Source organism: Sciurus carolinensis, chromosome 15 (assembly GCF_902686445.1).
Source record: "Sciurus carolinensis chromosome 15, mSciCar1.2, whole genome shotgun sequence".
Taxonomy (NCBI): domain Eukaryota; kingdom Metazoa; phylum Chordata; class Mammalia; order Rodentia; family Sciuridae; genus Sciurus; species Sciurus carolinensis.
Genome location: NC_062227.1, coordinates 56659093 through 56685795, shown reverse-complemented (window position 1 = coordinate 56685795; position 26703 = coordinate 56659093). Strand labels below are relative to the sequence as shown.

The window sequence follows — 26703 nt, the reverse complement described above, 5'->3', positions numbered from 1 at the left end:
GTTCCCATCTGGTTTTCGCCTCTTCTTTGTTGTTTTTATTATTTAGAATGTTTAGCTGAGGATGCTAATAACTGAGCTTGTTGAGAATTTCATAAAATCAAATTAATACAACTTTGAACCAAGGCCTGAGGAGTTAAATTTGTAGCTTTCCTTTGGGCCTTAATGGCCATTTCATGCATGGAAATCTTTGTCTCTTCATGGTTTGGGTTTTTGTCTTAGGAGGTGGAAAGGGCCACTCCTGTGTTTCAGGATGAGTCACAGTGGAGGTGGCTTTCCTATGAAGTTACTGTAAGTATCTTTGGTTTTGCGGTTTTTCTAAAAGGCTTTTCTGAACTTTAACTAAAAGTATATTGTATCTACCAATGTAGTCAGGAGGTACTTTTTGAAAAAGGAAAATAAAGAGCCAGGATAACTAACCCACTGGAACCACCATGGCAGGAGAGTTGAAGGAAGGAGGAGGCGCGGTCATCTGTACCCTTGAACTGTGTTCATAGAAAGCAGGACAAATGCACAAGCAAGATGTCAAGGAAGATCTATGTTAAAAATGTTTAAAGCAAGTATAAATTAGTAACTAAGTACACAAAGATCTCCGGAAGTTGAAATGAATGGATAGGGTTTTTACAGATCTAAGATTTTTTAATAGTAATGAAGCTGGCAGAAGTTGAAAAAAAGGAATTTATCAGTAAAGACCTAATAATTCTAATTAAGGCTTCCTTTTCCTATGGCCCTCTCAAAGCCTAATTACATTTGTTAAATTAAGATTAAGGGCTAAGCAAATAGAAATGCCAAAGTTCTAATTGGGATTTCCAAATTAACAGTTCAACATTTAGAAAATGTCTTCCTTATAAATTGTGTTACAATTTAGTTGTAGATAATCTGTGGCATTTTCCTCATAGTGGCCACTATCAAGTTCCCTGTGACCATCTTTGTAAAGTCTGACATATAGGAAACATGCTTTATTTGGTAGGTTTCCCCTGAAAGGAAATTTCTTTACACTTTAGGAAATGCCTTATGACCTATGATAATAATAAGTTCTTAACTGCCACCCTGGCTCCTCTTGTACTCACTGTAAAGTAATTCCTTTTTCCAGGTGAATTTAGTCATTAAATATTTGGATCTCATTATTGCCATAAATTAATAACATCATGCTATGGGGTTTTGTTTCATTTTTTTAACATGAATTGGTGGGGTATCTGGTAGTTATGTACCTTTCTCAGGGGACTAAGAAAGGGTGACAGGAAAAGAAAAACTACATGGTTTCAAGTCAGAAAAACGATTTCTGTTCTTATTTTATTTAAAAATTTTTTTGCAGTGCTGGAAATTTCATCCAAGTCCTTGTATGTGCCAAGCAAGTTCTGTACCACTGAACTACATTCTCGGCCCCTATTTCTGTTCTTTACAGAATATATTTTTCAAATACAGAAGAGAAAATACTATAAAACTTCTAAGTCCAATTCCTTAGAATCACATACTAATTACAAAATATGTAAGTTATTTCTTATAGTTTATATCAGGGATATACATTCTTAAATATATTGCAGTAAAATAGGTATAAACGTGAGTGAAAATTAGGAGTATAGTTCTTTTTTTGAGTGAAACCAAATTACCAATCTTCTAATTTAGTTATTCTTGCTAAGCAGCATTTCTGAACAAATTTATTCAAAATTGGGGAAGATCTGCATTAAAAACCCCTTTCATATTATTTCCACTTACTAAATATTTTTCTCATTGAGTAAAAGTTAGAAACACATAAAAGAAATTTGCATGGATACCTTTGTGAAGATAAAAGTAATTGTATTTAATGACAGATTCTGTTTCACTCACTTATATTTTTAGTAATATAGTTACCAGATCATGTATTGACAGATCTTATGTTTTATCCACTATTTTCGACATATTTTTACTAGTAGTAATTACAGTAATTATGTAACATTCTTTTTAACGTTGTTAGTCATCTTTCAGCTCTCCTGTCTTCCTTATTAGGAATTCAGTTACCTTATTTGGTTCTCTTCCTGAGTTTTAACTTTTTTATTTTTAAAGAAACATTATTTAATAGTGTACTTTGCCATGATGTATGACTAGTTGTTTTTGAACATCGTAGCTTTAATTGCAGATTCACTAAGATACCTTGTGTGTTTTTTGGCAATCCCTTTGGGTTCTCTAGTTGCAATTCAAGATGTGTCCTTTGGATGGAACTTTGCTTACCAATTTAATACATATATATCTTTTTCTTTTTTGCTTTTATTTCAAAGATTTGGAGAAGATGAGTTATGTACTTTTCCTTGTAGCATTGAAACGTGGAGCAGCATAGATTCTAATAGACTGTGTGATATTCATTTCAGTGATGAACACATCATTGTCCATGCCTTGCACTCTGCTGCTGTCGCACAAGATGCTTGCATTTAACAAGCCTTATTTAACAATTGGCAAACTGCAATGCTGAGGTTTCCTATTTTGCTTTCTATCTTCTGTTCCATAAACTCAACACCATTTTATTACTTGTCTTGTAGAGAAATGAATTTTAAGCTAGTTGATACACACACACAAACATACAAATACACAAATGTTTATGGTTATTAAGGCAATGAAGTTTGAATGAAAGGGCAGTAGACTGTGCCCTCATCTTGCTACTTTGTATAAATGTTCATATTCTTAGCAAAGATAATTACGTAGCTGACCATCTCCTTCGTTGTAACTTTAAAAAGTATTTTTTTAACTAAAAATAAATTAAGACTTCTTGTTCCTAATTTCATAAGGTAAGAATACTGACATTTTTTGTAGTTTCTTCTACTGGAGTAAGAAAGATAGAAGAGAAAAAGAAGACACATCATTAGACCATGTTGTATACAGAACATTGTCCAAAGTTCTATAATCAAAGCTTCAAATTAACTTATTATCTGGAAAAAACATGTTTATAATACATGAATACATCATACATACACAGTTGTGTAGCAATTTAAGAGCAAATACCACACAGCATATTAAAATTTTTAAATGACGTAAATTGATAGGCAAAGCCTGGAATGTCACTATTCCTGTTGTATCTACAATTACAAAGAGAAGTTTCACAAAATGAAATTGGCTATCTTCATAGATGAGGTGGTTTTAAAAAATTTTTATTTTATTAAGAATGTTTACTCCTCATAATCTTTTCCACACTTTGTAGAGTCATCTGACAGCTTCCTTCCTCCCTCAGTCTTTTTTCTCACCTCTGATTTGCTCTAATTGTCTTTGACAAAGGGTGCCTGAATCTTGCTCTGGCATCATTGGTCTGTCTGATTTTCTTGTAATAGAGGATTTTTCTGTTTCTTTCATAAGAAGCAGCAGAAATGTGGATTAAGGAAGAGAAGTATTCTACATGAACAGACCAGTATTCAAAAGTTGTAGTTCTCCTCCTCTTAAACTGCCTTGCAGCTGCTCACAGGCACGTGCCACACAAGAGTGCATCTCCCCTCATTCCCAGTGCTGGTCATTACACATGAGGTCAGTCTCAGTGTTTACTCTGTTATAACCAGATATTATTCAAGGTGATCCACAGAGTGTAATATGATTATATGTCATTCCTTAAACAATTTATCTTTGAAAGTCTTTATTTTAATCTTTGTTCTAGAATTTTTAAGTTGGCAGATTTTAGTTCTATATTCACAGTGATTTTCCCTCTGCATTTGGAAGTTATTGCTCATTGTTTAGTAGCTGTTGAGATCTCTAATGCTGTATCAATACTTGATATTTGTATGTCTCTCCCTCCTTTGTTTTCTCTCTTAATTTTTAAGACCAACTTTTGAAATTCTAGTTACATACTATAACATTTTTTTTCCATCTCTTTTCTGGATTCTTGGTGGCTCTTTCATCCTGGAAATTCGCGTTTTTCAGTTTTGAGAACTTCCCTTGAAATAATTATTCAGTATGTCCTCCTAGTCTATCTCTTTTTTTAAGATATCCTATGTGAGCAGCCTCATGGACCCGTTCTCTAATTGCTCCCCCCACCCCTTCCCTGTTGTTTTTCCAACTCTTTAGTCTTTTTGGTTCCACTTTTTCAAATTTACTTTCCTTCTATTAAAATTTTTCATTTCTGTTGGCATATTTCCATTTAATAATTCTTCTTTTGTTTCCTGATGCTCCTTTTTAATATGATTTCCTTCTTGTTTCATAGCTGCAGTATATTTACTTTACCGTTCTTCATTTGCTTAGTAATCATAACATTTTGGAAGCGCTTTTCTCCTCCCTGTGTTACTTCTTGTTTTATCCCTTCTTTTTTGCTTGTTTTGTCATTGAGTGGCTGTCTCTGGTGATCTTAACAAAGAGTTTATATTTAAAAGAACTGATTAAAGTCGGCATAGGGACTTGGTAGTGGGTGTTGGTGGCCCTCTGTTCCCGGGTTCAGTCAGCGGTGTTAGTGCGGCGCAGCCATGGCAGAACCTCAGTCCACGTCTGGCCTCACTGACGAGGCCGGCCTCACTGACGAGGTCGCCCTCAGTTGCTGCTCCGACCCGGACCCTAGCACCAAGGATTTTCTGTTGCAGCAGACCATGCTGCGAATTAAGGATCCTAAGAAGTCACTGGATTTTTATACTAGAGTCCTTGGAATGACGTTACTTCAAAAATTAGATTTTCCTACTATGAATTTTTCACTCTATTTCTTGGCTTATGAGGATAAAAATGACTTCCCTAAAGATAAAAATGAAAATTAGCATGGGTATTCTCCAGAAAAGCAACACTTGAACTGACACACAATTGGGGTACTGAAAATGATGAGACTCAGAGTTACCACAATGGCAATTCAGACCCTCGGGGATTTGGTCACATTGGAATTGCTGTTCCTGATGTATATGGAGCTTGTAAAAGATTTGAAGAACTGGGAGTCAAATTTGTGAAGAAACCTGATGATGTTTTTCCAGTAATGAAAAATTTCAATTTACAGGTAAAATGAAAGGTCTGGCATTTATTCAAGATCCTGATGGCTACTGGATTGAAATTTTGAATCCAAACAAATTGACAACTATTTAGTTCATGAGAATGCTCCTTTAAGATGTCAGTGAAGATGGAGAAAAGACAGGACACAATATGATTCAAGATATTCAGATACCAGAAGCATCTAGAACCAATGGATCATTGTTCAAATTCAAATTATTTAGTCCATTTCTCTTTCCTTTTTCATCTGTTTTTTGTTCCCACCCAAGTGATCATTCTAGTTTTAAAGTAGTGCTTTATCTTATGACCTTGAATGTAGCTGTATGACTTTACTTTTTAGGCAATAATTATAACAATTCCTTTAGAGGCTGCATTTGCTGCCTTCTGTCTTCTAAATATTACTTCTCTTCAGGTCTGCCTTTGAATCATCATCTTTTGAAAAAGAAACATTTATCATTTTTTTGTGGCAGTTATCCTCTGGGGTTTCAATTCCTCAGAAATAACTTTTCACAATGGAAAGTAAAGAACACTGAACAAAAAAAAATAAATAAATAAAAGAACTGATTAGAAGTTCTGTACCCATGGGTTGGGTGTTGTTGACTAAAGTCTCGGAAGCTCTAACTTGGGCTTTTTGAGGAATTTCTAAACGTTAGTATCTATGGGTCCTTTTGTCTTAATGCTCTTCCATTTCTGCTGAGAGTTATCCTCCAGGGTTTCTCCCAAGTCTGCAAACCTAGCATTCTCTGAGCCAACTGGGAGTGGAGCTGGAGGTTGCAGTGTTTGGTACTGAGGTGTGATTGCATTGCTCCTTTTCAGTGTAGCACTTCCACTCTCACATGGGGCTTCTATCCCAAGTCCAGAGTCCAGGTTCACCTTCTGAGAGTGAGCACCTCTCTTCTACCAAGGTATAGGAAGGCATCCACTCTGTTGAGTGGGGCAGGGGTGGGAACTGAAAGTCTGCCTTTTAAAATTCTGATTTTTTCAGTCAGTCTTGCTATTTCAAAACTCACCTGTACCCTTACTTCCTAATACCTGGTGCTGCCAGTACCTATATCTGCTGGAGCTCTGAAGTATAGCTCGTTCACTGCTCCCTTTCACCACTGCTAGCTTAATTTTCAGCTTTTCCTGAGTCTTCTCAACCATTGGAATAGCTTTGAATTCTGCTTATATGTTTACACTTCCTAGATGGATACCTTTACCTGAATCCAGACTCAGAAACCAACCCCTGACTTGAAACCTCCCCTTGGATAACAAGTAGACCTCTCAAACTTGGCATATCCCAAAGGAATGACTGCTGGTCTCCCTGTACCTTTCCCCCAGTCTTCCTGTCTCTGTAAATGGTACATCACTGAACCATATGCTTACACTTAAAACCTCCATGATATCCTCAGCTCTTTCTCTTATACCCCAAATCTAATCTGCAGCAAATCCTAGTTGGTTGACTCTGCCACCAACTAGGTTTCTGTATTCAGGGAAAATATTGAAGGATTACTCTCAGGAGAAACTGAAACACATAAGACAGTTGTACTTCTAGGTAAATATGAGAGAATGCTTGTTTTTTAATTTTGTTTTTAGTGTATTAAGAATTTGAAAAAAAGATAACTTTCCTCACCATAAAACTATCAGGTATTTGTCTTAAGAATCAGAAACCAGATAAACTCTGACATGTTAAACTTAACAAAAGTTTTGACCATGAGAATTTCTACTTTGCATTTTATTCAGTGAATATTGAGGACTCATGATGTGCTAGGCATTGTTCCAGACCTGGGATGTCATAGTGAGCAAAGCAGGTAAGAACGCCTGCCATGGAGGAACTCACATGCTGGTGAGGAGTCAGGAAACTCTCTGTAACAGACTTTCATGTTAAAGTAGCACTAGGCTTTGCTTATCACATGACCTCTGACCAAACTACACAGCTCTGTCACTAGAGTAGGAAAGCAGCCATAGACAGTCCTTGAATGAATGGATATGACTGTGTCCCAGTAAGGTTCATTTACAAAAGCAAATGGTGGGTTGCATTCAGTCTTCAAGCTGTAGTTGGCTAATTTCTGTTTTAGTAATGGAAACAATAAGAATATATGAGAAAGTACATGATACTTTAGAAGGGGACGAGTTGTAAGGGGGAAAATTAAGTAGTGAAAGGAAAAAGTGGGTGTGCCAGGGTTGGGTAGTGATATTAGCTAGGGTGATTGTGGTAGGCCTCAAGGAAGAGGGGATAGTTGAATACAAATCTCAAACTGAGGAAGTAAGCCATAGCAGGCTCTAGCACATATGAAAAAGAAAGAGTTGACTTAGGATACTTAGTGGAATTACAAGGATGCAGGAGAAATGCTGAAAGTACAAACTGTATTCGTTCTCACATTCATATTTGTATTCTCTCTCTCTCTCTTTCTCAACATAGATTGGTCCTCCTTCTGGCACATAGGTTTTCTCCATGAGTCTGAAACATTTCCATAGTTCCCTCTTTACAGTCTTCTGGCCAGAGAGGACACGCAGTTTTCTCACCATCCCTAATTAGAATAATCCTAGGAAAAGTTTTCAGCTGGCTCAACTTAGGAGCATGTATCCCCTGACCAGTTTTTGTGACCTGTTGAATGGGGAATTATAATTAACGTGGCCTATATCATGAATATATCATGAATTTTGTTTTAGGGGAGTAATTTCCGTTCCTAAAAGAAAGAGATGAGAGTGAATCATGCAGGACAGAAAAACAATAGTGACCATGATCATAAAATAAATCTAGATAAGAGATAGTAAACTGGTTATGAGTCTAGGGTCTGGTAAGATTTTCAGAGTATAAATTCTGGCTTCTCCACTTGTGAACATATAATCCTTGGCAGGCTCATTTACCTCTGAGTACCTTAGTTCCTTCATGTATAGTGTAATAATAATAGTAATTTTTTTCATTAAACAGTTGTATGTTAATGTTGTTAACATGTCGATTAGAAATATGCTTGCATAGAATACATTCTCAGTGACAACCATCCTTACTCCATATCATCCATGTCCGTATCATCATCATATAAAAAGGTAACTATCAGAATCCTTTCTAGGGTTGGCATAGTGGCTCACACCTGTAGTCCCAGCTACTGAGAAGCCTGAAGCAGGAGGTTCAAAGTTTAAGGCCATACTGGGCAACTTAGTGAGATCATTTCTCAAAATAAAAAAGGGCTATGGATGTAGCTCAGAGATAAAGCACCCCTGGGTTCAATCCCCAGTACAACAAAAGAAAAAGAGAAAGAGAAAGAGAAGGATCCATTTGAGAAATGTAAAGTTGATTTAATTTTCCATACATCAGTACATTCTACTACTTTAACAGACTATAATCATCTCAGTAAGCACAGAAAAAGCATTTAACAAATTCAACACCTATTCATGATTTAAAACAAGCAAACAAAAAAAAAACACTTTCCCAATAAGGAATAGAGGTGAATTTCTGCAACCCAATAAAGGAAACAATAAAAAACTTACAGCTAAAATTATAATCATGAAAGACTGGGTGTTTTTCCCTTAAGATCAAGAAAATGGTAAGGATGTCTGCTCTCACATCTCTTCAACATGTACTGGAAGTCCTAGCCAGTGCAATAAGTTAAGAAAAAGACATTTTAAAAATTCACATTGCAAAAGAAGATTTAAAACTGTCTTTCATTCTCTAGTATTTGCATAAAATGTACTTACTTTTTAAAAAATTGTAATCTACAAATAATCCAGAATTATAGAGTGTTAACAAGGTCATAGGATAGAAGGTCACTATTTAGCAGTAATCTTATTTTTATATTCTTGTTAGGAACAATCAGAAATCAAAAAAATTTAAATGTTATTATTTATATTAGCATTAAAAATATTAAATTACCACATGGGCAGCAACAGTGCACACTTGTAATCCCAGCTACTCGGGGCTACATATTCACATATATATTAAATAACTTAAGGGTAAACTTAAAAAATACATTCAATATGAGAGGAAAATACATGCAAGACCTGTATACTGAAAACTAAAAAATATTGCTGAAAGAAATTAAAGAACTAAACAGGGAGATTTCATACTCAGGGATCAGAAATTTAGTATTGTTAAGATTCTGAAGTTGATCTATACATGTAACACAGTGCTAATCAAAATCTTACTAATCAAAATCTTACCAGGCTATTTGGTAGAAATCGATGTTAATTCTAAAAATTGTATAGAAATACAAAGAAGCTAGAATAACCAAAAGTCATTTTGACAAAGAAAATCTAAATTGGAGTAATCAGGAAAGTATGATATCAGCATCTGATAGATTGATAGGCTGATGGAATGGAGTATAGTCCAGAATGGATGGATGCATGAGTGGGCAATGAAATTTCAGCAAGAGTGCCAAGGTCATTCAAGGGAACAGGTTAGTCTTTATAGCAGATGCTGCTGGAGCAATTAAACATCCATATGCCAAAAAGAAAAGAAAAAATCCAAAGCCAACAAAATGAACCTTGACTCTTATTTTGTGCCATATATACATACTAACTGAAAATGGATCATAGACCCAAATGTAAGAGTTAAAACCACAAAACTTTCTAAAATATCGTGGAAGAAAATCTTTGAGGTTTTGGATTAGGCAAAGATTTTTTAGATAGAACACCAAAAACACAATTTTAAAAATTTGGTCAATTGGACTCTATCAAATTTTAAATTTTTTTCTTTTCTGAAGACACTGTTATGAAAATGAAAAGACAGCTCAACAACCTACCCCACCCCAGGCCACCTGATTATTGTATCCAGAATACAACTTTGAAAGAAGAAAAACAGCCCACTTTTAAATGGGCAAAAAATTTGAATAGATCCTTCAAAGAAAATATTGAAGAAAACTTATTAGGAAAATGCAGATTACCCATAGGGAAAATCTACTTCACACCCACTAGAATGGCTAAAGTTAAAAAAAAACTGAAAACCAAGTAAGAATATGAAACAGTTTGGAAGTTCGTTATAGAGTTAAACAAAACAGCATTCCCACTCATAGGTGTTTATTAAAGAGAAATGAAAACAGGTTCACCCAAAAACCTGTTCAAGAATGTTTATAGCAGATTTAGTCATAGTAGCCTGATACTGGAAACAACCTAAATATCTATCAACTAGCAAATAGATGAAGAAATTGAGGTATGTCCGTATAATGGAAAACTACTGAGCAATAAAATGGAATGTATTATGGACACACTGAACAACATGAGTGAATTTGAAAAGCAGCATGCTGAAGAGATGGAAGGAAGACACAAAAGAACACATAGGGTATGACTGGGTGTGGTGGTGCATGCCTGTAATCCCAGTGGCTCAGGAGACTGAGGCAGGAAGATCACAAGTTCCAAGCCAGCCTCAGCAAAAGTGAGGTGCTAAGCATCTCAATGAGACTCTGTCTCTAAATTAAATACAAAATAGAGGTGGGAACGTGGCTCAGTGGTTGAGTTCAATCCCCAATACCACCCCACCAAAAATAAATAAATAAATAAAGAGTACATAGGGTTGATCCTATCTTCATGAAATTCTAGAAAATGCAAAGCTATAGAAGCAGAACAGTGGTTGCCTGGAGGGTAGGGGAGGTTATTAGAGGAGGATATCGACTGTCAAAGAACATAAGAGAATGTTCTATATGATGCTTGTGGTGATGGGTTACATGAATGTTTACATTTTTTCCAAACATCACATTGTATGCTTAAAATCACTGTTTTATCATATTCAAATTATTCCTCAACAAAACTGATTAAAAATAAGGTAACCAGTAGCATAAGACTGTATGTAAGTATGCTGCAAGTAGTGGAGAAGTTTGTATAGTTCAGAGGCAGGGAGAGCACAAGAGAGAAACATCTTCCCTGTGCATTTGGAATGGGGCTCTGGAGCTGTACCTTAAATGAGAGGAAGAAGGAGGAGGCCAGTGACCACAGCAGAAGAGCCTAGAGTTTGGAAAGATTTGGTTTCAGGGCCCTGCTTCTGATAACTTTAATAGTTTTTAAAAAATTGTTTTGCATTTTAATGCTCTTTAGGATTTGTGAAGAATGTTTGTAGTCACTGCAAAAGAGATAAAACTATAAAACAACATTAATATTGGGCTCAGGTCAACCACCCAGCTCTCTCTGTACCTATTTCTTTATCTGTAAGCCAGCTGCTTATGTTCTTTTGTGAAAATAAACTCATCTTCTCCCTGGTGAGTGCTCTTGCCAGCTTGTGGAGGGAAGGTATGCGGCATGGGGAGAAGTTGCCTCAGTGTTTTGAGGACTGGCAAAACCGTGGGAGATGTCTGAACAACATCTCAAAGCAGAGCCCCCTTCACCACCTTCCACCCAGTGGCTCTCTATCCTAGGGCCTTCCTTTCCTGGTGCTGAGCTACCTCTTTGCTCCCCCATGTATATGTCTCACCTCTGCAGTCCTACTCCTGCTCCTTTTCCCCCTTGAAAGGGATTAGGTCACCATTCATTTGTTTCCTTGTGCCAAATCCAGTGGCCCTGTTTCCTTTTTAAACCCTGCTTACCCAATTGACAGCTTTTAACAGTGATGATTATTCTCTTCTTGAATTGCTCTGTTGCCTTCCAGAAAGTCTGTCTTTTCCCATTCTCCTACTTCAGAATACTTCCCTAATCGACTTTTACTGACTGCATTTGCTCTCTTTACCCTTTCAGTCTTGGTGGTTCCCAAGGTTCTGACCATACATTTCTTTGCTTACGTTACACAATGTCTTTGGGAGATCACCTCCACTTTTTTGATCAAAGCTGTACAGTTTACCCCAAAATTTCTCATCACTTCTCTTATAAGCATCAGGTTAGTATTCCTACGCTGTCATTTAGAATCCCCCCACCCACCCATATCCACTGGTTTCCCTGAGCAACTCTAGGTTCTGGAGCCAGAATGTCTGAATTTAACTCCTGGCTTTCACTTAGTAGCTATGTACCTGAACAAATTACCTAAGCCCTCTCTGCTTCAATTTCATCCATAACCCTTTAAAAAGAGGTGGAGGGAATATGATGGTGGTGGTACCCACCTCTCCTGAGTGCTCGATGGACAGAGCCTGATACACAGAGCTGCCCCTGCTATTGTGAACTGCTGTTCTCCTAAGCCCTCTCCCTGCCTCAGGTCTTCTATATATGTCCCAGCACCTATTAATCAGCTGCTGGAAACCCCCATCACCTGTGATTCCCTTCTTTTATTCTCTGTGTTTTCTCTCTTGTCTTCCAAATAACTCTTACTTTCTTTAATTCCAGGCCTCCTTGGCTCTTACTTTGGGTAATGTAAATGTTTCCCTAAAGTTCTGTTTCCACTTCTGTTCTCTTGTAACTTCCTGTCCCTCTTTCCCTGCAGGAGAGAGGAATCTTTCTAAAGTAAATATAGTTATAGTTATATGCTTGTGCCTCATCATTCAGGTCAGTGATTTTCAAACATCAGTTCTGAGCCCTGGGGGATTCCATGGCAGGGACACTGGCCACCATAGAATGGGAGTGCATAGGGAAGAAGCTACGGCCACAGATGCACAGGAGTAACTACCATCCTTCCCACAAACCCTACATCCCTCTTCATGCCTGAATACCAAGCACGGCAGCTTGACTTTTGTCTCTGGCCTGCATTGCAGTCCTGTTGTCCTTAAGCACCTCTGGGCAAGGTGCATGTGAGGCCTTAGAGGTGCTGAACTCCCCTGCCTTCCCCCCAAGGCTTGCAGCTGTGTCCCACCATGCACTGAACCCGTGCTGCCCGCGAGTGGTGCTGTTCCTATACCAACGGTGTTAGCATTTCTCAGCCTCTGTCCGTGCTCTTATCTCTGCCCAGGTTACCTGTATCATTACCTAACTTACTTGGCCAACTCCTAATTGTTGCTGAAGGGGACACTCAGACATTGTCTGCAGAAATTGTTTCCTGTTCTAATCTTGAGGTGTAGTTAGGCACCCCTCACCTGTTTCCTCATGACATTCTGTGTTCACTCCAGTCTGTCCAGGTATATCCTCCCTGAACTGCCCATACCCCCCAGGAAGGCGGAATGATGATCGTTGCTTTGGCTTGCTATCATATCCCAGGCAGCTTTCACACTGCCTGGCGCATAGTGCGCCCTTAGTAAATATCTGACTGACTTTCTGTCTCTTCAACTTGACAAGGTGAAATATAAACCTCTTATCTTGGTATGTAAGACCTTTTTGAATCTGGCCTATAGCCTCTGCCTGTTGCTAGCTTCATCTCTTACCACAGCTCACCCCCGTGGACTTTCTCTAATCTCACTGTGAGCTATGATACACTTCCTGTACACTTTTTCACCTTTGTGAATGACTCTTCCTCCCCCTTTACTTTTCTAATTAGCAAGTCCCTATCCTTCAAGGCCACATTCAAGCTAGATCTCCTCTGGGGAATACACGTACCCTTCCTCTGTGTCCCCGTGGCACTCTCTTCAGACCCCAGCATTCTCTGATTTCAGCAATTGTAGACTTCTTTTTTTTCCTTATCCCATTAGACTTGAGCTTCTTGGGGCCAAGAAACCAGGTCTCTTTCATCATTTTCCATTAGCTTCACAGCTCCATGTGAAATAAAGTCCAGGGCTTTTGATGCGTGAGCAGCCCCTCGAAGTCTGTCTTCTCGCTGCCTTCATTCTGGTCTCAGCTCCTGCCACCATCTGTGCACCCTCAACTGCAGCCATTTTCACCAGCTTGTGATCTTCTCCGCACGTCCCAGTTTGGGCTGACCACGCAGATTCTATTTACATGCTTCTTTCTTTTATGAAATGCCGGCTGTTGGCAGGAGCTCTGTTTTCTTCAGGACAGCATGCTCTTTTTATCAGGTTTTTAAAATGTATATAATATTTCAGGCACACACACACAGAAATAGACAGTACTATAGCAATCTCCTGTGTATATATTCAATATTACCAGAACGTTTTTATGAGGGAAGCTAAATCCGTGGTTTCTTCCTCCCTTAATTCCATTTTCTTCCCTCCTTCCTCAAGAGAACAATGACTATCCTAAATATGGAGTTTATCATTCCATATATATTTTATATTATTTCATGTTTTATCTAGAAATTGTGTAATAGTTCTACTTTTTAAAACATTGTGTAAATATCATCACCTTGTTCACATTCAGAATCCTTATTTTTTGCTCAACCTTGTAGTTTTAGATGATTTAAAACATGTACCTTTAGAATATTTTAAATTGCTATATAGTACTTCACGGTATGACTACCCCAGTTCTTCTTCAGCGTTTTAGATGTTTTTATCTTTTCATTGTTTACCTAGTTTGCAATGCACATTTTTGTATTTAAAGAAAAACTAATCTTTTTCTAATTTTAAAAAAATATTCTGGCAAATACATCCCAACCAAGTGAATATCAAGCACACTTTAAGATCAACTTCACTTATTCTTATAAACTTATTTGTCTTTTTTATATTCAAATATCATGAGTCTTTGTTACTTTGACTATCTTAAGCTGGGGCTAAGTACTTGGAATGCAGAGCTTTAAGCAAAAGTCACTTTTCTCACATAGCAATTTGCAAGTCATTTCTCATATAAATTTGGGTCATTTGTCTTAAAAATGCTAAATGAAAGCCAAAAAAACCCACAAAACTTTGAAAGCATTAGTTATAAGAACTGAGGGGAAAGCCTATCAAAGTATGTGAGAATAACATCTCAAGCGTTAGTGTGAATTCTGTTTCTCATTCATGGTAGAGAATTGGAAGTGACCTCAAATGATCTATTATTACACAATTTCTTAAAAGGTAACTGTGGAAAAAAAGGTAGCTGTGAGCAGTACTACAGTTTCTTGGGGTATACTGCTGCAAAATTCAATGCTTTTAATAGTCACACTTTCTATCATGCTCAACTGAAATACCTTATGTTTGAACTGAAGCTCATTTCCTTGTTTGGTCTCCTACCAACAAGGAAAACAGATTGTTAGTATTCTCTTGTAAAATAAATAAGTAAACACACTCACACTCGTCTTTCTTTTCCAAAGAAAAGGAATGAGCTTCAAGTATTGGTGGGGTTTTGTTTTGTTTTGTTTTTGCTCTTGATTTCTAGGATTTACTCAATAATTTTCTTTTGATGATAGGATTTACCATAGATTGCTTCTGTTCTCTGAAGGCACAGTAATGGGATGCACACATGTGGAGCTCACGGGGGATATCCCAGGTTTGGTGAACTCATAAAGCCCCTTCTTAGTTCTCTCTGAACTCAACAAACACTGCTCTGTTTCCATTGTTCTTTTTCCTTTCTGTTGGATATCCAGTTGATTCCTCTGAGTCTTTTTTTTTTTTTTGTACTTGAGATTGAACCCAGGAGCACTTAACCACTGAGCCACATTCCCAGCCCTTTTTTGTATTTTATTTAGAGACAGGGTCTTGCTAAATTGCTGAAGGTCTCACTAAGTGGCTGAGGATGGCTCTAAACTTGTGATCCTCCTGTCTCATCCTCCTGAGCTAGCTGGGATTACAGACGTGTGCCACTCTAGCACAGAACACACACAACCAATTGAATCATCTTACTAATTTCCTTCTTTATGCATTTCCTGTTGAACATGCTTTATATATGCAATCCCAATATATTATTACCTTTTTTTTCATTTTCTGCAAAATAATTTGCGTATTTTAAAATATGTGCCCTGAATGAAATTTAGTATTACATTCAATTACTTTTTTACTTAGCAGCTTTACTTCAAAGAATTTATCATATATATAGTCTCAGTTATGCTAAAAGTTATGTACAGGGTGTTGATTGCAGTATTGCATATAATATAAAAACTGGCAACAATGGCAATGACTGATGAATAATGAAGCATGAATATGAAGCATAGCTCATTTGTGTGCATAGACATCATATAGCTGACACTTAATTTGTTGAATGAATGGAGGGAAAAGTACAAAATACAAGATAATGTAGAATAAAAAATATGGCTACATACATACAGTATGCATTTATACATGGCTTGGTATATGTAACATTTCTAAAATCATATACAATAAACTTCTGATACTAGTTATCAATGGATCATGAGAACAGTGGTAAGTGAAAAGTGTGGTTCACTTTTCAACTTAAAATGAAAAGGTAAAATAAAGTAAAACCTCAAATGCAGAAGATCCAGAAAAATAAAATGATTGAAAAAAATGGATATAACCTCATAGATTAAATTCTTTTTCCTTCTTTGTTGTGTAGCACCTCCACTCCAAGCTTCTCATTGTCCTTTATCTATGCCTCTGTGCTTTGCCTTCTGTTCAGAAATACCTTCTTTCCTGTCCTGCCCAAATGAATCTTTCTTCCTTTCAAAATTACATAAGATCTCATTCTTCTGGTTGTACATGTAGAATCACACCAGTTGTGTGGTCATACATGCACATAGGGTAATAATGTTGGATTCATTGTACTGTCCTTCCTGCCCCCATGCCCCCTTCCCCTTCCTTCACTCCCCTCTAGTTAATCCAGAGTAACTCTGTTCTTGCCTAGGTATTGTGAATTAGCATCCGCATATCAGAGAAAATATTTAACCTTTGGTTTTTTGGGATTGACTTATTTTGCTTAGCATGATCTTCAGCTCCATCCATTTACTGGCAAATGCTATCATTTCATTCTTCTTTAAGGCTGAGTAATAGTCTATTGTATACATATACCACATTTTCTTTATCCATTCATTTATTGAAATAAAGTTGATTCCATAGTTTAGCTATTGTGAATTGAGCTGCTATTAACATTGATGTGGCTGCATCACTGTAGGATGCTGATTTTAAGTCCTTTGGGTGTAAACCTAGGAGTGGAATAACTCAGTCAAATGGTGGTTCCATCCAAATTTCCTGAGGAATCTCCATACCACTTTCCATAATGGTTGTACCAATTTGCTTTCCCACCAGCAATGTATGAGTGTACCTTTCCCCCCTATCCTTGCCAGCTTTTATTATTGCTTGTATTCTTGATAATTGCCATTCTGACTGGAGTAAGATATGAAATCTTAGAGTAGTTTTGATTTGCACTCCTCTAATTGCTAGATATGTTGAACATTTTTTCATGTATTTGTTGAAATGGATTGTATTTCTTCTGTGAAGTGTCTGTTCAGTTCCTTAGCCCATTTATTGATTGGGTTATTTGTTGTTGTTGATGTTGTTGTTGTTTGGTTGGTTGGTTGGTTTTTTTGGTGTTTTTTAAATTCTTTATGTATCCTGGAGATTAATGCTCTGAGGTGCATGTGGTAAAGATTTTCTCCCATTCTGTAGGCTCTCTCTTCATGTTATTGTTTCCTTTGTTGAGAAGTTTTTAGTTTGAATCCATCCCATTTATTGATTTTTTATTTTACTTCTTGTGCTTTAGGAGTCTTGTTAAGGAAGTCAGATCCTAAGCTGACATGATGAAATTTGGGGCTACTTTTTCTTCTGTTAGGCATAGAGTCTGTCTTCTAGTGCCTAAGTCTTTGATCCACTTTGAATTGAGTTTCATGCATGGTGAGAGATAGGGGTTTAATTTCATTCTGCTACATAGGAAATTCCAATTTTCCTAGCACCATTTGTTAAATAGACTATCTTTTCTCCAGTGAATATGTTTTTGGCACCTTTGTCTAGTATGAGATAACTGTATTTATGTGGGTTTGTCTCTATGTCTTCTATTCTGTATCATTGGTCTATGTGTCTGTTTTGATGCCAATACCATGCCTTTTTTTTGTTACTATGGCTCTGTAGTATAGTTTAAGGTCTGGTATTGTGATACCTCCTGCTTTACTCTTCTTGCTTTGGCTATTCTGAGTTTCTTATTTTTCCAAATGAATTTCATGATTGCTTTTTCTAGTTCTGTGAAGAATGTCATTGGGATTTTAATAGGAATTGCATATAAATCTGTATAACACTTATGGCCATTTTGACAATATTAATTTTGCCTACCCAGGAGCATGGGAGGTTTTTCCATCTTCTGAGATCTTCTTAAATTTCTTTCTTTAGTGTTCTGTAGTTTTATTGTTAGATTGATTCTCAAGCTTTTTTTTTTTTTTTTTTAGGTTATTGTGAATGGGGTAGTTTTTTCTAGTTTTTCTTTCAGTAGATTCATCACTGATGTATAAGAATGCTTTTGATAATGTTAGTTAAAATTTTATCTGGGGTTGGGGTTGTAGCTGTGTGGTAGAGTACTTGCCTAATATGCATATGAGATCCTGGGTTTGATCCCCAGCACCATTTAAAAAAAAAAAAAAAACTTAATCTAGAAAGAATCTTTAGTGGTCTAGACTTCATTTAAATCATCTGAAATCATTACTTTGTTAAATTGATATTTGAGTCAATAGTTTATTTAAAATATTTTGGGCATCTAAAAAAATACTACATATAATCATATCTCAAATTTACATAGAAAGTACTTGATATCAAAATTGCCTCTATTTTTATGCCACCATTTAGCCCAAAGAGAATTTCTTTCTTTTATTAGATATAATAGATTGAATATTAGGATCATATAATTATAATATGCATATTTGAGGCTCTAATATTGAGGATTGTTAAGTATTCTTGGTGAATTGGCTTTCATCATTATAAAATCTTTCTCTTTATCATTACTATTAATATTCTGGTCTTTAATCCTATGTGTCTGAAATCAGTATGGCCATTCTAGCTTGCTTATTAATATTTGTATGATTTTTTAAATATCATTTAACTGTTAAGTTATCTGGGTCTTTAAATTTACAGTATGTTTCTTTTAAACAGCAAATAGTTGGGTCTTGCTGTTTTATCCAGTCTGAAAATCTCTGATACTGAACTTCAGTGTTTAGTTCATTTACATTTAATATAAATCAACTTAATTTTTTGATGGTTGTTCACTAGCTTTGTTAGGCTACAATAATCTAGATTAGAGTAGTCCTACTCCTCAAGCATGGCATTTCTGAGAATTCAACTGAATGTCCATGTTCAAGGAGTTTTGTCCACTGACTGATTGGAACACCAGTAGCCCTCAGTCTTTTATGACCTCCAAAGTCTCTGTTCAGTATACAGCTTCTGCATAGATCATTGCCACATCTTGTAGTATCTTGCTGTGCTCAGGCACAGCTTAGTACTTGCTCAGATACTCAAGAAGACACCTGGATTTCTAGAACTCCTTTCTTGCAGTTCTCTCTTCTCTAGTATCCTGCTTTGTAAATTCCAGCGGCCACAGCAGCCCCAAATTCATATCTCAGTCTTCTCAGCTCAGTCCTGCTGTATACTGTTTAGGTCCCACCTTTCTGGGTCACAGTCGGGAATATTCCTATATGCAGAAACTCACCATTATGGGGCTTATGTGTATTTCTCTTTTAGAGATTATAATCCTTCATTTCAGATATTGTAGAATATCTGAAAACACTTGTTTCATGTAATTTTTTCTAGTTTGTAGTTGATTACAGCAGGAGAGTTAGTCTAATTTTAGTTAATCCATCATAGCCAGAAGTAAAATTTTATAAAACATCTATTTAAAATAATTTTTGAGAATCAAGAACCTAAAACTAAAATACAGAAGCATTGATCCTATATTACAGCATAGAATAATAGTATAATACAACACTTATTTGTAAGATGAGAAAATTAAGATACATAAGCTCAAGTGACCTATAGTAGGTTACATTGTGAATTAGTTATAAAGTTAGTCCATATCCCAGGTTTTCTCAATCTCTGTCCACTGTTCTCCACTATAGTAATGTTTTAAAAATTTCTCCTAGATTTGAAACCTAATTTTAAACTATCAAACTTCTTTTATTTTTCAGAATTCAGAATTTAAACATCCTCTTCACTGTTTTTTTATGTAATAGTATTATTAATCCTGCTAATGTAGGCATGATAAAAGTTATTTACAAGTAGATTTCAGAATAATTGATATGCTGTAGAACTATGTAACTCCATATTAGACCTAAAAAAGGAGACACTTAGTTCTCTTAATGTAATGGGTTTTCCTCTGTGTGTGTGTATTTTTTTTTTTTCAGTTTGTTTTCTTTGCTGTCTAAAAAACATAACAAAGTTCTGGAACAAGCCACACAGTCTTTGAGAGGTTCACTGAGTTCCAATGATGTTCCTCTGCCAGATTATGTAAGTAGTTACCTTATTTCATCAATAAAAATCTTCCTCTTATTGTTAAATTTATAAATAACAGTATCTCTCTCTCATGCTCTTAGAAACCTCTACATGCAAATAAAGGAATGAGGTCTCAAAACAAGGGAAAAGTCTTTCACTGTTATCAAGAGGTTGAAGAAAATCAACCCTAAATCAGTGGTTGTTAATAATTAGAAATCCTACTAAGTCAGGAAAACCCACTCAAACTAATTACTTAAAACAAAAGGAGGAGGGACGCAAGAATGGAGGAAGGAGGGACTGTATAGAGGGATAAGAGGGGTGGGGCGGGATAACAGAATGAATCAAACACCATTACCTTATGTAAATGTATAATTACACAAATGGTATGCTTTTACTTCATATACAAAAACAACGTGTATCCCATTTGTTTACAATAAAAATAATTTTTTTTTAAAAAAGGAGGTATTTTATAGGAAGCGTATAAAGGTTTTCTCGAAGAACTTGGGTGGCAGGGAGTGTGGGGGGCATAAATACGCCTGGATTTCACAAAGAACTGGAACTTAAAATTGAAAATTCACTGGATTTAGGAATATCCCATTACTGAGAGCCATTGAGTTTCTGATTTCTGAATTTACTTCTGCTTTGTTCTTCTGGTGATTTGTACCAGCCAGGTTTTTCTGTTTGCTCACTTGTGCAAAAGATCGCATCTCAACCTTCCCCTTCTTCACAGCACCACCTAATGCGTCCTTGGGACTGTAGTGCCTTTAGCTAACTGATCAGAGTCTTGAAGCACCAATTCTCAGTGCCTGTGGGATTTGACATATCAATAGTGGTCAGAAGTGACAGCAATAGTGTGTTGTGTGTTCCATCCACTTTAAAGGTGAAGAGCTTGTTACCACCTGACCTTGCAGGATACTGATGGAACACAACAAAAGCAGCACTGGGATGAAGAGGCTGCATGAAGTCCCCTTAGGGCAGTGCTGCTATCTGTGATGTCTCTCAGGTTTGGGAGCATCGCTTAGATGAGGGTACTAAAAGTTACCTTGCCAGATCATTAAATTCTAATAGAGACATCCCTAAATCTCCAGACAACAGCTAAGTGGGTTGATACATAGAAACTTTATTAGAAAATTTAAAAATTTGTGTTTAAAGTGGCAATGCCACCAGACAGCTAAAAAGTGGTTTTGCTTATTTCCTGTGGTTTGTTTAATTTCTAAATAGTTGTGCTGATATGAGACTGTGGGAGCAGCAACCAGACCGGATATCAGTTGTTGATAAACATAGTAGCTATGTGTAGCCATAACCTAACTGGTGCTCTTTTTCATCCTGTGTGTGCATGCACACACAAGTGTAAGCATGAACACATGCGCACACACACTTTTATATGGTATGATCCCATTAAGGTATTAAGTTTGTAATTTCAAAAATTTTTTAAGAATTAGCTTAACAGTTCACTTAATTCTATACTTGCCTTGACTTTTGATAAGAAAAACTCTCTTTCTGATAGCTCCTTGGAAACCCCAGGTGCAATCAATATGTTTTGTTATTTTTATGCTGTCATTATTTGATTTACCCAGTATTCCTTTGTCATTTTACCCACAAAAATTGTATTGGATTTATATAGTCCTGAAGTGTCCTCCTTTAATTAGAGATCCATAAAATTGATTTCTTAAAGAAAATAGATCATATGTAATGATATTTTCCAATCATGAAGTTGATTGTGCAATGATAGAGGATAGTTTGAATTTGTAGCAGAGATTTTAATTGTTATTGAACTTTATAGTTTTTAAGTCACAGTTTATTCTTTAATGAAATTTTCATAAAGTAAAATGAATTTTGTAAAGCATCTGCTTCCTAGGAATAGTGGGAAAATTTTGTTTGGAATCTGTCACTAACAGTTCTTATTTTAGCATTCATATATATGAGACTTTGCAAATCACAACATTTTCCAGATAGGTTTATGAACTTGAGTTTTGCCACCTTTCCTCAGAATTATTTGAAGAGGTTGGTTAGCAGCAGTTCGGTGGTAGTGATGGTAACTGAATCAGTCACTCCCTCTGCCACCAATCTGAAAGGTGATTAAAGAAAATAGTAGTAACCTTAAAAATGAGAACTGCCACGCCTCTTTCAGGATAACTCAATATTTTATTGGTAATTCCTGTTGCTCAAAACATTGTTCATTAAGTGATTTGCAAATTTAATATCATTTTCTCATAGTTTTTTCTCTTTTAAATTAGTCATTAACTGAAAAATGAGTATGTTCCTTCTTTTATTATTCCCCAGAATTTTTACTTGGTAAGTATCCTTGCCAACAACCACATAAAATTCTGTGTCCTGGACTACTGCTTTAGATTACTTGTTTATAAAAGATGGAAAAGGAAAATGAAAGGGTCTTAATGCAGCAGTGGATTCCCAAATGTACACTCACTGTACCAAGATTGAATAAACTATATTAGCAAAGAGTTTGAACAAGTACTTAAAAATAAGGATATGTTTTTCTTTTCACTGTAGTACATAGAGTACTTTCAGGCTACCTCGAGGTTTCTGAGTTTATTAAGAAAATGTTTACACTTACTATACTGTGTAATTCACAAGTCAGTTGAGTAACAACATAGAAAGCAAATTGCAAGTTACCAAAATATTAGTATTAATAGTTTAGTACAACCATGTTTGTCTGAGCATCTCAGGGGAGACCTTTCAACTAAGTTTCAGATAATGAGGAAACTGCCCTGGCTGCTTTGGGGACGGGGCGGGCGGGGAAATCCCATGCCAGTCCTCTGCAGGGAGTGAGAAGACCCACTACAGATGGTGCCTCTACAGGGGCAGGCAAGGTGACAGCTTGACTGTGCTTTGCTTTCTAAAATTTAGTGACCAAAAGAACAGAATTGTTAAAGGAAACTAAACAGTTTTTAAAAACAAGAATGGACTTTTCAGACAACTTTGGTCACATATAACGGAACCTGAATATAGAAAATGAAACAAAGATATAACAAATTACTTATAGTTGCTTTTTAAGTTGTTTTTTAAATTATGACTGTGGCTTTTAAATTGTTAATATTGTCACAGCATCATATAGGCTTTGTTTCCCTAGTCTTAACAATTGCTTCAACAACTATTGGGATGAGAAGAATCTAAATTTTGTTCTAGGAGGAACCATAGAAATGAAATTATGTTGCTCTTTTTCCTCCCTGGAGAGCTTTGGAATCTTTTTGTAGAACTGATGTATCATGTAACTTCAAAAAGTAAATACAGGGACACAAGGCAAAAAAAGCCCTCACAAAGATAAGTGAGGAGCCAGAATTGGAAAAATCAGCAGAAGTATAAACAGTAGGTAAGGGTCTATCCTTGACTTGCTAAGTCAGTATCACATTGCCAACATATACAGACACATTCCTGTAGTTCTCCAGGTCTCACGTTGGATTTGTCCACAAGCTACATGATTCATGATAGTCATTGCTCTGACAGGTAACAATGTGTTTGTATATTCTTGTGCTTTAATTTTTTCTTATTTTCAGTTCTTACTATGATAAATGCCAATATACATAATCCATATGAAAACAGATTTTTGAGTGCATCTATGACTTTTAAGAAGTTAAAGAGATCTTGAGACCAAAATGTTTGAGAACTATGAGAATGTGTGATGTATCACACACACATATGTGCATCAACTAAATAGTCCCTGTTTTATATTCTGTAATTATTTCTCTTCTAGTAGGCAGGAATGCACTCTGAAGGCATAGAGATTGTCATACCCTAGCCTGAGAAAACAGACTACATTACTAAGTGAAGGGGATGAAGCCCTGCTCAGCATATGTGCATACTTTGGGAGAGGTCCTCAATTGAAAAAGTCTTGGGCCTCAGCCATATCTGTATAACATACAATTAGAATTGTTTGAACATTTTCTAGTCACAGATTAGTTCCTTACATATACTAAACATGGGTAATTTCTGTGCTAAATAACTAAATTTCCCCATTAATTGTTGCATGATCTGTATATCAAAAATCTGTGCTTTCATATTTGTGAGACAGTTGTGTTATTTTTTTCCTTTTAGTTCAATATAAATAGAGCAGGTTCAGTTTCTCAATCTGATTTGAATAGTTTGCTTAGATTGTAACTTATTGAAGAATTAGTGTATTTGAAAATTTTTTTTTTGGGGGGAGGGGTGTTGGGAATCGAACCCAGGGCCTTGTGCTTGCAAGGCAAGCACTCTACCAACTGAGCTATCTCCCCAGCCCTTGAAATTTTATCTTATGTATTTGAAATTTATTTTATCAAGCCATGATTGCATATTATCATTCTATATGTAACCCTAAGACACTGCTAACCCTGGTATATGGCATTTGTCTTACCTTTTACATTGATAACGCTTATTAATCATATTTTACGTCATGTTTATAAGTTTTATATCTGCTTTTAGACATTTTGTTTCTTCAGAAATGTATTAAGGGACGTGCTAACCTGTTACCATATGACAAGAAAATTTATTAGAGATTTTTCTATCATTCCCCCACTTTCATTTTAAGTCGTTCTGTTTTCAAGATTACTTGTTAGTGTTTACTCTTTAACTCAAGACTGGAATCAAGAATTTAGTATTCATACAACATGGGAACCATTATTTTGGATATACTGGCATGACCAAATATTGAAATTCTTACATTTGTCACTTTATTTTAAGATATTGTCACTTTATTTTTTGGGGGGAGGGGGTACTGGGGATTGAACTCAGAGGCACTAGACCACTGAGCCACATCCCCAGCCCTATTTTGTATTTTATTTAGAGACAGGGTCTCACTGAAATGCTTAGCACCTCACGTTTGCTGAAGCTGGCTTTGGACTCACGATCTTCCTGCCTCAGCCTCCTGAGCCACTGGGATTATAGGAATGTGCCACTGCACCCAGCTGATGATGTCACTTTTGAAAGAATTATTTGTGGTTACTGGCTTTACATGCAGTTATTAAAATGATGGTGACATTCCTCAGAATGTTGCTAAAACTTCTGTTTGGGAATTACTTTAGCATGGTAAAAGTGAAGAGGGTATTGTGTCTACACCCAGGGAATCTAAAAGACTACTTAGAACAAATGTACAACTAGAACACATTTCAACATATGACAAATTTTGCAAAAGATCTATAATCACAGATCAAGATCTATTTATTACCCCTCATGTTCACACTCAAAATCAATTTAGGTTGGGCCATAGATCTAAATATAAGAGGTAACACAACAAACCTTTAGAAGAAAATATAAGTAAGTCTTCATGCCTTTGGATAAAGCAAAGATTTCTTAGATAATACCAAAGACACAAATGACAAAAGAAGGATGAATAAATTGGATTTCATCAAAATTTAAAACTTTTTGTTTCAAAGAACACAATTAAGAAAGTAAAAAACCTACAGAAGGGGAGAAAATGTTTACAAATTATACGGATCAGGCACTAATATCCAGGATGTGAGGGCAATCTGGCTTCAACATCTGTCAACCCATTGATCACCTCCATTGATTTGCTAAACTGGCTGGCTAGGCAGGTGTCCCCTTGCTCCCTCACTGCTCCATGTGCATCCTTCCCAAAGCTGCAGGCTCAGTCAAAGAGGACAACCTTCCCTGATTGAGAAGGACCATTCTTCAGTCAAGGGTATAAGAGTAGCTGTACTCCTCTGCTAGAACCTTCAAACAAGCTCTCAAGGAACTAATATTCAGAATATGTGGAGAATTCTTAAAACTCAAGAGTAAAAATATAGGGCTGGGGAGATAGCTCAGTCGGTAGAGTGCTTGCCTTGTAAGTACAAGGCCCTGGGTTCAATCCCCAGCACTGCAAAAAAAAAAAAAAAAAAAAAAGAGTAAAAATATAAATAACCAATTTTAAAATCGGCAAATACGTCTGGGGATATCGCTCTGTTGGTAGAGTGCTTGCCTCACAAGCACAAGGTCCTGGGTTCAATCCTCAGCACTGCAAAAATAAATAAAAAATTAATTAATTAATTAGGCAAATAGCTAGTACAGTGGAAAATGCCTATAATCCCAGCAACTTAGGGGGCTGAGGCAGGAGAATTGAAAGTTCAGTATCAGTCTGAGCAACTTAAATAAGAAAAGTCTGGGGATGTAGTTCTGTTGTACAGCATCCCTGTGTTCAGTCTCCAGTATTGAAAAAACAAAAGGACAAATATTATATTTTGTAACCTGATTCTGTAGCTGGCGAGGTATTTGACCTTGTGTAAGGTTGTTTTGCCTCTCTGGTCCTTAGTTACCTCATCTGTAAATTAGGACTAACAGTAGAACTGACCACCCCCAGGTAGTTGTGAGGATTAAATGAGTGCATCCAGGTAGGATCCTTGGCACTTAAGACCAACTCTTTGTCTGATGCCTCCAAGTGTGGAGAGACATTCTGGGACAGCAGGTGTAAGTTCAGAGGATAGGGCTATCTCTATGCCCTTTAGTGGCAGGAAGAGGTTCCTGCAGGAGAGTGAGGTGTAAGACATCAGATACAGAGGTAAGGTTAACTGTCCACAGGCAAGTAACAAGATCAGGAGGGCCTTCTAATCTGTGTGAGGACATCTCAGTAGTTCCTTGGTACCAATGATGGGCTCCCACTTTCCTGACCTTGGAATTACAAGATCTCAGTGTGTCCTGGAGCTTCAAAATATAAATCAGAGTAACCACCATAAACAAAGGAACAGGTTATGTTGGCAACTTCCAGTCAGTTAGCTACCTTTCCTGATGTGCTAGGCACCCAACTTTGGGTGAGACAGAGGTTGACTGAATGCTCACCAGTATCCATTTTCTCCTAATTACACAGCAAAGCAAT

General features: G+C 36.5%; 2 protein-coding genes across 4 annotated transcripts in view; both read left to right on the top strand.

The window, feature by feature from the left end:
- Positions 1–26703, top strand: part of Dym (dymeclin) — a 369953-nt gene that overhangs the window by 239192 nt on the left and 104058 nt on the right. For all 3 annotated transcript variants that reach the window (XM_047527019.1, XM_047527018.1, XM_047527017.1), the window contains one exon: positions 19811–19913. In XM_047527019.1, the coding sequence (XP_047382975.1) occupies positions 19811–19913 (103 nt within the window). The remainder of the gene's footprint in view (positions 1–19810; positions 19914–26703) is intronic.
- On the top strand, positions 4404–5130 carry LOC124965860 (lactoylglutathione lyase-like). The gene is given in 3 exon segments (XM_047527023.1): positions 4404–4680; positions 4683–4889; positions 4922–5130. Coding segments are annotated over 3 exon segments (564 nt in total). The 5' UTR covers positions 4404–4409; the 3' UTR covers positions 5008–5130.